Below are 13,808 nucleotides of genomic sequence, written 5' to 3' on the forward strand. Positions count from 1 at the left end.
ATGGGTAGATTAAGATTGAGTGATAGAGTCAGAAATGGTAGGAAAGTGAAGGTAGATGAATGTTTTGAGATTATTAAAAGGTGAATTAAGGAGGTGGAAAGATGGTAATGGACAGCACATGGTGGATGCTAAAACAGTAGAAAAATTTCGAGCACTTTAGAACAAATAGAAAACATATGGAAACAGGACGACAAAAACAAGTCTAATATTTTCAGTACTGATCACGGGTCACATATATTGGAAATTCGCAGTAAAAAGAACTTTAAAAAAAAAAAAAGGAAGAGTCCTTTTTTCACATGCCAACACTACTGAAATCAAATAATTCATGCCCCAAATCAACTGCTTCTGTGAAGTATGTCCCCACCCTCCACTACCTACTTTAATATTTGTAATTTTTCAACACTATCCATCAATTATAAAATTGCATAGAACGTTTGTATCGTTTTTAGGAAGTATTTATAACTTAAATTGCTAACACTTCTTTCACCCCTTCACTAAATACCCTGGCCAATAGGTTTATGCAGTTGACATTGTATGTATAATAATGTATTTTCTCTCACATTGTTCTACTAGTAACATGTGTGTGCTGCAAATTTTGTTGGTTTTGTTGTGGTGCATCCACAGTTTGGAGCATGCAAATGCAGCAACTCCAACAGTGAAAGTTGGGAATACATCAAAAGTGGAAGATGCTGCATATATCCGGATATACTATGGACAAACCTTCAAGGTTATTAAGAACACCCTTGATGCCAAGAGTTATCTTCTTATCCAGGTACGTACGTAACAACATCTTAATTAATTAGTAGTTGCTAGCGTTTGCTTAAGCCATGAAAATGGCACAATCATCTCTTCTCATTTTATAACAAGACAGTGACTGATTGATCAAAGATTCTGTATTGATCTTTTAGTTAATAAAAGAGATTGTGCAACTCTAATTGTATAGTCCATTGCTAGAACAGGCTCTAGTTCTGATTAAGAAATGGCAAGAAAAAGGATCTAAGTTATAAATGGAAGGTGTTGAGTGAATTAAAAATATGGAAGTTATTTCAAGGCTAGAATTACTTGAAAAGAAGATGATAAGGGTTGCTGGACCACAAAACTTGGACCTTGGAGGTTGTAGGGTCAAGGATATTTTAAAAAGAAAAGGAGTTAATACTTTTTTTCAATTGTCCTCTGTAATTGGCAATCCAAGAACTCACCAGAGTCCACCTTGGTTGCTGAATTCCATGGCACAAGTTGCTTTGATTTGAGCTCAGTAAGAGCTCTCTGTTGGTAATGGTGTCGTTTTCTTGATTAAGTCCTCTTGGATAAAAGTAAAAGTGTCACTACCTAATACATTATTCCATTGATCAATACAAACCAGGATGTTGATTGATAGTGTCAATGAAGTTGCTTCTCCAAGCCGGTGGATTTTACAGCCATGTATAAGAGCATACCTTTGACAGAACAAGATCTTATAGAGTTAAGATTCGAGATGACCCACTAGCCACTACTCTTTTGTGATAATAATGTTGCAGACTTTCAAGAAAATTTTATTTTAAAATTCTTTCAACCAGATATATATACAACTTATCCACATTCAGGGGCAGAAGGGGATATATTCGTTGGGGGAATATACATATGTATGGTAAATGTTGAACCCCTTGGTGCCCATGTTGATGTAGGAAATTTAAATTAGAGCTGGTCATGATCTACTACTATAACAAAATGAATTTGTGTGAATTCCAGCTAGTTGCAAGTTCTCAGTTCTTTTGTGATCTAAGGACATGATTCCAGCAAACGAATTCTCTCTTGAATGTAAATTATATGTGCAGAACAACACGAGAATGGCTAGTAGAACAAAGTATTGCACCTCAAGAATAAAGTCTTTTGTTATCCCACTAGCGAACTACTCAATCGAGACTGACTACTTCTTTCCAGGTACACCATCTTAACCGTTCTTGTTGTTTTTCCTCTTTATAACATCATATTATAAGCTTTACATGTCTTTTTGGTACTTTGATAACTCGGGTACTCATGACTGTTTTTGTTTTTCCTTTTTCTTTTTCCTTCAATGGACAGTTTCCTTTTTCGAGGTAAGAAGGCACAGCTTCAGTAACTATTCTTATAGCTGTATTACTAGATTGACAAAATTTGCATGGAATTCTGCAGCTATTAGGCCTATTGGGAAACTTGAAAGGCATAACGTCAACGTATGTGGCCTCCCAATGCGTACTAAAACTATACCAAGACGGACTAGTAGAGAGCATCAACAAGAATGACCCTCAACAACTTTCACAATATGCAGCTCACTTCATTGCCAACACCGATGAAGCTCAACCCTGCAACTTTGCCACGTTTGTCCCTATTGGTGAAGATGCACCTCTACAGGTACATAATGAACTAAAGATGTAACAAAGGTGCACTGACAATGCGTATAATCTTTACATTGTTGGTGTAATTTAAGTTGTTGTAGCAGGTAGCCAGTCGTATTTTTCAGGTTACCAGTTCTACTTGTTACGAACAATTATCTTTTACACCGTCAGTACATAGAAGTTAAACTCATGAGCTAAAATCTTCTTTCTATTTTGTTGAGCTTTGCTTTGATCTATTACGCGAAATCATGCATTACTTTAACAGCGTGCAGAGTGGATAAAATACTTAGGAGTTTTTGCGAATATGGAAAACAGGGCAAACCAAGTCTACTCTGCAGTAAGTGAAGAATGCTACATACTTAATTTTCATTATGATGACAATATATAGAAGAATATTTCATGTTCATTAAGCATATTTTTCTTTTATGGACAGATTAAGGAGAACTATTTGTGCTTGAGCAAAGCTGCAATCAGTAGGAATTCACTTAAACCAACTGTCTCTTGGATGGAGTATAAAGATGTGTGTACACCGACTCTTGAACCCAGCTTTTTTCTTTATCATTTGCATTACAAAATACCTTTAACATACGCCTCTTTTGTCGTATAGGGAGTGTGGTCATTTACAAGAGATCCATACAAATTAAAGGTTAGATCTTTCTCACTTTCACCAGTTTTGGCGGTCATTTCTCGAGTATGGCTATATTAATGTGATAAATGGTGCAGTTTGTAGAGGATGCTGGTGGAGTCAATGTTGATGATTCCATCAACAAAATCACATACAATATGTCTATTCCTGATGATTTAGAAGAGTTTCATGCTATTCTCTGTGTACGTTATTCTCTCATCTGCCATTTTTGCTTCTGATCATTCGAATTATCAATTTGTCATCTCATTTTGCTGATCTGTATTAGTATCTGATTTGTAGACTGTGGATGTAGTGATTGATGAAACATATACCTCAGATCCAGAGGCTTATAATGGCTCCACATTTCTTGGAAACATCAATTTGGAAGATCAATCCTGCTTTGCTTTTCTCTCAAATCAAAGCTTGTGGAGATATGATAAAAGAGTACAAAATTCTACGGTCCTCGGTAGGTTTCTCTTACTGTTTCTGCATATTTTTACCTGAAGGGGTGCAAATCAAAGCGTGTCTATCAAGATTGTCCGAAGAACATTGTTTTCAATTGTCTTTTGCTGGGGCTGATAGTGTTTACCATTTGCTTGTTCAAGACTGGTATGATGGAGCTGTCTCTCAACCCCAACTGGTCCTAGCAGATATCATTGAAGCTTTATATCCTAAAGGAAATTATAACACTACATATTTCAGAAATATCGCAAAGGTAAGACAGTATGGAAGAATCTTCACATAAAACTACACGCGATGGACCAGAAATGGAATTAATAACCTAAACACGTTCAAAGGAGTAAAAAGCCACTCTTAACATTTTGACATGTTAACTATTGCAGGGAGAAGGGATCATAAGCATTGGTCCTGAAATGTGTGAAAGAGATAGCTCCATCCCAATGGAACCTACAGTTGTAGCTTGCCAGTAGCTAGCAACTCTTATTCATGATTCTTCGGTTCTTTTTGCTTTTCGCATTTTGTTCTGTCATCAATTGTTCACATTTATTGTAAGCTTCAGAAGTAGATATTCTTCATCAGCTACAGAAAGGAAGACTTGAAGCCATAATCATTGTAGTTATTATTCAGAATGTGATTACAAACCAAATCATGATACTACGTTGTAGTTATGTTCAGTTCTCTGATCAATTGTAGAAACAGTTCTCCGCTACTGTATACTACATTACAAACCATTTTATACACGATAACAAAAAAAATTCATCAAAATTGTGATATGAATACTCCAAGTAGCATGTATTTTTTTCGAAGATTTGATATTAAATCATAGAATTATTCTAATGGGTATTTTAGGCCTGCTCATTTCAATTCTTGCGCTTAAACTTCCACACCTCCCTCTTCCACAATGAGCTTATTCTCTATTTAATTATAAGACCGTGTTATCAAACTTATGGAAGAAATGTTGTTCAATTTCTTTATGTTACCATCATTCGCTACAACACTATTGTCATTCATTTTTTAGGATTTTTTTTAATTTACAGATTGAAATATTGATTTTCAATAATGATATGAAATTATTTGAGATGAAGTTGCAGTTTTATTTGGATATGCAATTTGGACTCTTTAAATTGTGTGTTTCTTATAGACATTATAAACCCCACAAGTTGTAAAAATTATAAACTGTACAACATTAAAATAATAATTATTTATATGCAAGTAACTAAAAATAATATACTGAATCAAACTCATTTTTCATTTCGGAATGGACGTGGAAGTTAATATGCTTGTTAGGAAAATTTTTATTTCTTTTTATTTTTTATTTTTTTTAATGTGCAGTTTATATACAGATAGCTAATGTGCAAATTAGTATATATTTTTTCATTTTAGTTATTTTTTTTTAATATTTGAATGAGAATTTTCTTTTTTATAAAATTAATTTTTTTTTGGGTGTTGACACTTGTCAACCTAATAGTATTTTGTGAAAATATGATTTCACCCAAAAAAAAAATTATCTGAAACTAATTTGGGTTTTAGAACATGTATTTTAAATTTTATAACTTCTTAAGTCCTATATTTGGCAGAGTATAATTTGTAAATGCAGTTGTCTCTTAGAAGTATTTTGTGAAAACAAAATTTCACAAAAATAGGCCTTAAAACTGATTTATGAACCTGTGTTTTAAATTTATATATAAACTTCTAATTTCTTATTTTTAGCAACATTATCATAAGCACTTATAAAAAAGTAACTTTTGTTATAAATATATTTACATTATAGTGAATGTCTATCAAGATCTAATAAGATCTAGTTGATATCTATCAGGATATGATGTATTTGTCTTTTAGTGTGAAACTAGGGGCAAATTCTCCTATAAATAGAAGAGTTTCCTTCATTGTAAATGTTCCGTCAAGAGAAGTAATAAGAATCACTCTCTCTATTTCATCTACTATTCTTCTTTATTCTTTCTTATTTCATAACACGTTATCAGCACGAGTCTCTAACTAATTTAGTAAAATTATTTTTTTTTGTGTAAACCAACAAGTGGTTCGCAAAAAACCTCGAGGCCAAAGGATCATAATAATGACCAGACCATTCCCAGGTAAGTATAATATTGAAACACGAAATTATGACTATGGCGGTAACATACTAATGATAAGAATGGCTACAAATTACATACGGTCATTGTTGTTATTGGTTTAAGTCATTTTTAAATTGCTTTTACACTTTAACAATCAGATTGTAAGTAATATTTCATGTTTTCAGCAACAATTAATTTGTTAACCATAAGAAGTTGTTTGGACAAACTTGCTAAAAGCTTATATATTTTACACTATTGTATAATTAACTTTTTGAATATATATTTGGCTATTATATTACTGATTGAGGTAAGACGGTGGATTTGAGTTTCATCGTACCAAAAGAATAAGATATTGGATTAGAGTTCTGATGCATCATGATTGAGTTCAAGTCCCATCGAATTATGCCTAAGACACCTTTAAATGGATAAAACGTTGAGTATGAATCTCAATGCACCATATTGATGATATTATGATGGCTAAGGTAAAATAATGAATATTTGATGAAACGTGTCCCATTAAATATGCTTCATTCCTTGAATTGAATGTGGTAGCAACAAATCATATGTATGCCTCAATTTGCTTTTGTAGTAGCTATCATAATTTGATATGCTTAAAGCATGATTATATTTCATTCCTAGGGAATGAGAAGCTTATTAATGCAAACGTGCACTTAATTGTGATGGTATCACAACTCACTCCGAATGAGGCAGAATAACTGAGAAAAGTTATTTTGAAATCTACTTCTAAAGTAGTAAATCTAAAATTTATTCATGTAATAATAAATCTGAAATTTGCTAAAGTAAAAACACATATCATGGTAAACTTGGAGTTTACTAGATTAAAAGTTCATAAGTTGACATGAACGATTGCGATATCTCAAAGATGTGCATACTGAGTATTGAACATATATTGAAGAATTAGAAAATTCTTCATGAACTTTAATGTTGCTTGTTCTCATGATAAGTTGGTCGGACCAACTAAGTTGGGATTGAATCCCTCAAAATCTGAAAAGAATAAAAGGTGAATAGGGGCCCATTCACTTATCATGTGATATGTTGAAAAGATGCATCAATAAGATGACCACATGTACATTCATGGTCAACCTACGTTTGACATTCATAAAATTACTTGTTCAATATAAATTGAGCATAATTTTCAGATTGTGTAATCTAAGATAATTCATCTTGATAATGATTAGCATTGAATGCCTTCCATAAATAGCTGAACCATTACTAATGAGAACAAAGTTTCATGTATTGGTATGAATATATGATATATTGCATACAATAGCACTTATATGCATTAGACCAATATATTGTGATTATTTCTTCTCTCTCAATTGGTTCAAGGTCAGTAACCAACTATTCCATCTAATAATTTTGATGCGCGGTATACGATTAATAAATATACCATGATGCACAAAGATGGATTCCTCAAAGAAGATGGGGATGTATGTTAGTTTTCCTAACATAAGGGGGAGATTATAAGCAGCTATGAAATATGTTAGAAATTATCATCAGATCCTTATTCAAAAGATAATTCAAGTCAAATGCCGAAAGCATCTCATATTTAGTTGCAAGTCCTCCTATTTTGTGTCCTTAAAGGATAAAGTTCAATCATGCGTGAAGCATGATAGACCAATCGGTTCCAAATAAAATAATCCTTGAAAAGGATAAGAATCAAATAATCATGATAAGAAGGCAATGTGCTCTTGAAGAGCCTACAACATAACACTTCATGAAACCTTATGAGAAGTTTAGGTACTTGAAAATAATGAAGTGATGAGATCTTAAAATGTTATGTCGCATTGTGAACCAATACAAAATACGAAATCATCGACGATATCTTTGATACAATATTGGCGCAATAATGTAAAAGATTATGAGGATCTGACTTCTACGTTAATTTAAGCATGTTGACGTAGAAATATTTATCAAGTGACCTGAAAGGATGCATTTTGATAAGCGTAAAACTTATTTGATTTGCAGTCCAGACACTTGAAGATGTCACACTTGACATGTTGGATATTGTTACTTGACAAACATCCATATGAAAATCCCTAAAGGATTCAAAATGCCTGAAGCATATAAAGTTTCTGGAAAACTTTTTATTATCCTCATAAGATATAATTTGATGATTTGAGTATCATTGAAACTCTTGGAGAGTTTTCAAAAGCAATAGAGTATTTGCTTAAATGAGAAACATGCAAAAATTGAATAAGGATCCACTCCGACCTCAAGAAAAGAATGAGGAACTCCTTGGTTATGAAGTATCATATCTTAGTGCAATTGATGCACTAATGTATTTTGCAAATACTACAAGGTCTGATATAGCTTTTTTTTAGTTAATTTATTAGCAAGTCTGCAGTCTCGATCTTATTGGTCATGCTGATTTTGGGTACTTATCTGACCTACATAAAGCTCGATCTCAAATAGGTTGTATTCATATGTGGTGGTACTGCAGTATCTTGGAGATATACAAAGCAGTTTATCGTAGTCACTTCATCGAATCATGCTGAGATAATAGCTATTCCTGAAGCAAGCCAAGAATGTGTATGGTTGAGGTCCATGATACATCTCATTCAAGAAAAATGTGGTGTGAAATATGATAATCTACCCACAATTTTATACGGAGATAATGTATCATGCATAACACATCTTAATGGAGGATTCATAAAAGGAGATAGAACGAAGCGCACTTCATCAAAGCTTTTCTACATACATGAGCTACAAAAGAATGGTGATATCAACGTGCAACAGATTCGTTCAAGTGAAAATTTGACAGATTTATTCACCAAGTCTTCTCCAATTACAACTTTTAAGAAGATGGTACATAAGATCAGGATGCAAAGGTTTAAGGATGTTCTCATTAGGGGGAGTTAATACGCGTTGTACTCTTTTTTTCTTACGAGGTTTTATACCACTGAATTTTCCTTGTAAGGTTTTTAATGAGGCAGCCGATATGCGTATTGTTAGAAATGTGTACTCTTTTTCCTTCACTAGATTTTTTTTTCTACTGAGTTTTTTCTAGTAAGATTTTAACGAGGCACATTATCTATTTAGATGTTCAAGGGGGAGTGTTTTAAATGTATTTACATCATAGTGAATGTCTATCAAGATCAAATAAGGTCTAGTTGATATTTATCAGGATCTGATGTATTTGTCTTTTAGTGTGAAACTAGGTACAAATTCCCCTATAAATAGAAGAGCTTCCTTCATTGTAAATGATCCCTCAAGAAAAGTAATAAGAATCACTCTTTCTATTTCATCTACTATTCTTCTTTATTCTTTCTTGTTTCATAACAACTTTGAATTGAAAAACTCCTATTATTTTGATAAGTGGGATTGTCATGCATTTCAATTTCTACGTGAAGGCACTACAACAAAAAAATTACCATCAGATGACAAAAGTGCAACAAAAGAGAAATTAGTAACGGCAATTGCCTTCAATTAGCTTAGAAACATGTAATACACAGGATTTGAGTCAAATAATAATAATAAAACATCATACTTTTATAAATCACAATTGTATTTTATGAGAATTTTGCTTCTTTTATTAAATATAGGTAGAAGATGATAAAAATATTAAATAAAAAAAATATCTAAAAGTCGTCGTGAAATATAAATAGACTACATTAATGCCCTGTTTTATAAAAATAACAATCATGATCATTTTCCTGACATTCAATCTATATATTCTCTTTTCACAAAATTTTCTCAAACATCTTATGCATTTGCTTGAGAAGTTGGAAGCTTTTTATTTATTATTTTTGAGAATATTTAACCGTAAGAAGATAATAGTGATGATATAATTTAAAGTGTATCTTGCCAACATTACTTCATGTTGTTATTTATTTTATGGATCTGTACAAAAATATATTGCAAAAACTCCACCAAAACATCAAACATTCTGAAATGTAGCCATTATTGAAACAAAAATACCAATACAATTAACATTTCACTATAAAACAACCTACCTTTCAATGTTGAAATTATACCTTTTCTCATGAACTTTGAGAACCAAGTACAAAAGGACTCCAAATAAAATCTTGCAGTAAAAGGTGAAACTATTTGATGTATGAATACAAATATACTTAAAATAATTTGGCGATATATTAACCACCTACGTACTTAAACTATTGACTTTCACGTTCATTAGATGGCCTCCTATTTTCTCTTCATCTCATCATCGATCCTTTTTTCTCTTCATCTCATCATCGAACAAATTTTTGATGGTATAATAAAGTTTTCCTTGGTGAATACAATATCATAAAATTAATTTTAAAATAAATATGATAAAATATATTTATCTCGGTGAGTACACATGGAGAGTAAAGGAATAAGATGGGAAGAAGAAGAGAATGTCAATGAAAGGAGGAAGAAAAAGAAAGGAGAATTTTTTTTTTCTCTTACAGAAAAATTAAAATGAACTCATAACCGAACAGATGGATATATACGGATATAGTAGATTTTGAAAAGGTTTGTGTTGCAATTTTAAAAGAGTAATTGCTATTAAAAAAAAAGGAGTAAAACAAATTGATTTATTTGCAGTTCATATAAATTTTTTCCCTTTATTCTTTTTTTTAATGCGCAATACATACAGGTGGTGGCAGTTGTTGTTTTTAATATTTTTATTTTAAAATTTAATTTTTATTGAAAAATAGTATTTTTGTGATATTAACATGTGGCGTTTTTGCCTCTATTATTATATATAGATAGATATGATTACCAACAAAGCCAATTCAGTAATCAGTAAAATCGAAGTCAATGAGTTGCTGTAAAGAGTCTTGCATAGTCACAAACAAATTTTCTGCATGATTGATACATTTTTAAACCAACGTCACTTAGCTATTTCACACCGCAAAGGCACATCACAAAAAATATCTAAAACACAAAGAGGAATATAATTTATCAAATCATGTAAGCTATCAACTTCAATTTATTGCTTCTCATGAGCTTTTATCGGCAAAGACCTAGTCTAAAGTTCTAACTTTTGCTTCAAGTTTTACTATCATATAATGATCCCACTTAATATTCGTGTTGATCAGCAAACACCTTTTTTGAGGAGATAGTAATTATTTTTTGAGTGAATTAATTCTGTAGGTCGAGAAGAAATTAAAGATTAGTGAAGTATTAAATTGAAAATTGAGTTTAATAGGTTATGACTTATGATTTTATGGGTTAATGAAATTTAACTGAGAACTGAATAACCCAATTTGAGAATAATTTTGAAAATTTTGTTGACAAGTTATACTAGAACAAGGAAAAGTGACAAATATTTTAACGGAAAAATAAAATAAGATTTAACCTATTTTTCAAAAATAAATAAAGGTCGGTATTTTCACCAACTATAAAATCACGATGGAGTTAAGCCGTGGCCTGCATACTCAAGTGTATTAATGTTCTGTTCCCTGCAGAATACAAAGACCTTTATCGAAACCCTATCTGCATCAGCCAGACGGCGATATGAGTCAACCGGATCCGTCGAAGAAGCCCGTCTTCCTCACTAAAGCACAGCGAGAACAGCTAGCCCTTCAGCGCCGTCACGATGAAATCTCCGAACAGAAACGCCGGGCAGAAGAGCTTCTCCAACAAGGAGACAACAATAACCGCCCTTCCTCCAACGAAAACGACGACCGTGAAAAGGATCATCGTGAGAGAGATAGGAGTGACCATCATCGGTCCAGGGACAGAGAAAGAGAGAGAGAAAGGGAAAGGGGGTCGAGGGACCGGGAGTCGGAGAGGCGGAAGCGAGATAGGGAGCGGGACGAAGAGATTAAGGAAAGAGAGCGAGCTCGATTGGAGAAATTATCTGAAAGAGAGCGAGAGAAGGAGCTTGATGCTATCAAAGAGCAGTATCTCGGGTCGAAAAAACCTAAGAAGCGGGTTATTAAACCTAGTGAGAAATTTAGGTTTTCGTTCGATTGGGAAAACACTGAGGACACGTCTCGTGATATGAATGCTCTCTACCAAAACCCTCATGAAGCTCGGTTGCTGTTTGGTCGCGGATTCCGTGCTGGAATGGACAGAAGGGAGCAGAAGAAGCTTGCTGCGAAGAATGAGAGGGAGCTACGGGAGGAGATCCGGAAGAAGGACGGCGTTGAGGAGTCTGCTGTAGAAGCTGCTGCTCTGAAGAAGAAGGAACTCGATGCCGATTTGTATGACACTTTCGACATGAGGGTTGATCGCCATTGGTCAGACAAGAAGCTGGAGGAGATGACGGAGAGGGATTGGAGGATATTCAGGGAGGATCATAATATATCCTATAAGGGGTCGAGGATACCCCGTCCCATGAGGAATTGGGTCGAGAGCAAGTTAACTGCTGAGTTGCTCAAGGCCGTTGAGAGGGCTGGCTACAAGAAGCCGTCTCCCATACAAATGGCTGCCATTCCTCTTGGACTTCAACAGCGTGATGTGATTGGTGTCGCAGAGACTGGATCAGGTAAAACTGCTGCCTTTGTTCTCCCCATGTTGACGTACATCACTAGGCTTCCTCCATTGAGTGAGGAGAATGAGGCGGAGGGGCCATATGCGGTTGTAATGGCCCCCACTCGAGAACTTGCTCAACAAATCGAGGATGAGACCGTCAAGTTTGCACACTATCTGGGTATCAAAGTTGTTTCCATTGTTGGTGGGCAGTCCATAGAGGAGCAAGGTTTCAGGATTAGGCAAGGTTGTGAAGTTGTGATTGCAACCCCTGGGCGACTTCTTGATTGCTTGGAGAGACGGTATTGTGTTCTTAACCAGTGTAATTATGTTGTTCTTGATGAGGCTGACCGAATGATTGACATGGGGTTTGAACCTCAAGTTGTTGGTGTATTGGATGCTATGCCTTCAAGTAATATGAAACCGGAGAATGAGGATGAAGAGCTTGATGAGAAGAGGATTTATCGAACCACTTATATGTTCAGTGCTACCATGCCACCTGCTGTAGAGCGGCTGGCTAGAAAATACTTAAGAAATCCTGTTGTTGTGACTATTGGCACTGCTGGAAAGGCTACTGACCTCATTACTCAGCACGTTTTCATGGTAAAGGAACCTGAGAAAATGTTTAAGCTGCAGAAATTGCTGGATGAGCTTGGAGATAAGACTGCTATTGTGTTCATCAACACTAAAAAGCAGGCTGATACTGTTGCCAAGAATCTGGATAAAAACGGCTACAGGGTAACCACACTGCATGGTGGAAAATCACAGGAGCAGAGAGAAATCAGCCTTGAAGGATTTAGGACCAAGAGGTATAATGTGTTGGTTGCTACTGACGTTGCTGGTCGTGGGATTGATATACCTGATGTGGCCCATGTGATAAATTATGATATGCCAAACAATATTGAAGCATACACCCATCGTATTGGACGTACAGGTCGTGCAGGAAAGACAGGTGTAGCCACAACATTCTTGACCATGCAGGACACTGAAGTCTTTTATGATCTTAAGCAAATGCTCACACAAAGCAACAGTCCTGTTCCCCCAGAACTCGCCAGGCACGAGGCATCGAAATTCAAGCCTGGAAGTATTCCTGATAGACCACCTAGGCGGAATGATACTGTCTTTGTTCATTAAAGTTGGAATTGCTACATATGCTATCATAGTTGTCAAGTGTTGAGAGTTTCTATCATAGGATCTGCTAAAAATGGAGCTAGGTGAGGGAATGATGGAGTTGGTAGATGTAGTGGAGGGTTCCAAGTTCCAACATATTGGAACTGAAGTTGGTATACTCGTTCAAAAATGAGTTCCATTTTTTTACTAAAACTTTTCTGAAGGGATTTGCTTTCTTTTTATGATTTGGTTTGTCGATAACTAAGCTTTACGTAAGGTCTCTGCCTCATTTCTTTTATTTCTGTTCTTTATTACTTTATCTTAAGATAGTCTCAGGAACTTAAATAGCTTGGCTTGATGACATGCTGAAGTATGAAATTTATTGCTATTAGTTAGCAAATTCCTCGGACTACAGGTACACGTGCCTATGAAGTTATTACTTAAATCAATCCATATTTTAGTAGAAATAATCAACTTCCTTTATAATTGTTTTACATTACTAGTGTTATGTTTCCGGTTCGCATTTGCTTCAACTCCATCTAGCCTGGCATTTAACTTTTCTTATATCCACAGTTTTCACTCCAAATGCGAAGATCTCTTGCTTGTGCAACTACTTAACTATGTGAAAATCCATGAAGTGAATAGAGATAGATAAGAAGTGAGGAAAATAAGTAGTATGGTCACTGGCAAAGGGAAAAGAAAGCAACTCAGTAATCTGTCTGTCAAGTTATGCACCACCATTTCAACCTTCCTTCTTAAAAA

The 13,808-nt window shown here is 34.5% G+C and overlaps 2 protein-coding genes across 7 annotated transcripts; both read left to right on the forward strand.

The window, feature by feature from the left end:
- Positions 1–191: 191 nt before the first annotated feature.
- On the forward strand, positions 192–4,112 carry LOC107859645. Of its 6 annotated transcripts, none has more exons than XM_047407099.1 (12): positions 192–352; positions 625–772; positions 1,815–1,920; positions 2,062–2,075; positions 2,152–2,370; positions 2,620–2,691; positions 2,788–2,874; positions 2,962–3,000; positions 3,078–3,182; positions 3,280–3,445; positions 3,585–3,694; positions 3,822–4,112. In XM_047407099.1, the coding sequence occupies exons 1-12, from the start codon at positions 297–299 to the stop codon at positions 3,906–3,908; spliced, it is 1,209 nt and encodes a 402-aa protein (XP_047263055.1). In that variant the 5' UTR covers positions 192–296; the 3' UTR covers positions 3,909–4,112. The 6 variants fall into 6 exon arrangements, with proteins under 6 accessions (XP_047263055.1, XP_047263060.1, XP_047263057.1 ...); XM_047407101.1 differs by lacking the exon at positions 192–352 and adding an exon at positions 1,364–1,461 and having other exon boundaries at positions 405–772; XM_047407102.1 differs by lacking the exons at positions 192–352; positions 625–772 and adding exons at positions 1,136–1,272; positions 1,364–1,461.
- A 6,753-nt stretch (positions 4,113–10,865) lies between these two features.
- LOC107859647 (DEAD-box ATP-dependent RNA helicase 21) lies at positions 10,866–13,344 on the forward strand. The gene has a single exon (XM_016704722.2). It carries the CDS (start codon positions 10,977–10,979, stop codon positions 13,068–13,070), a length of 2,094 nt encoding a protein of 697 aa, XP_016560208.1. The 5' UTR covers positions 10,866–10,976; the 3' UTR covers positions 13,071–13,344.
- The last annotated feature ends 464 nt before the right edge of the window (positions 13,345–13,808 follow it).

This window comes from Capsicum annuum, chromosome 2, assembly GCF_002878395.1.
Source record: "Capsicum annuum cultivar UCD-10X-F1 chromosome 2, UCD10Xv1.1, whole genome shotgun sequence".
Lineage (NCBI taxonomy): Eukaryota > Viridiplantae > Streptophyta > Magnoliopsida > Solanales > Solanaceae > Capsicum > Capsicum annuum.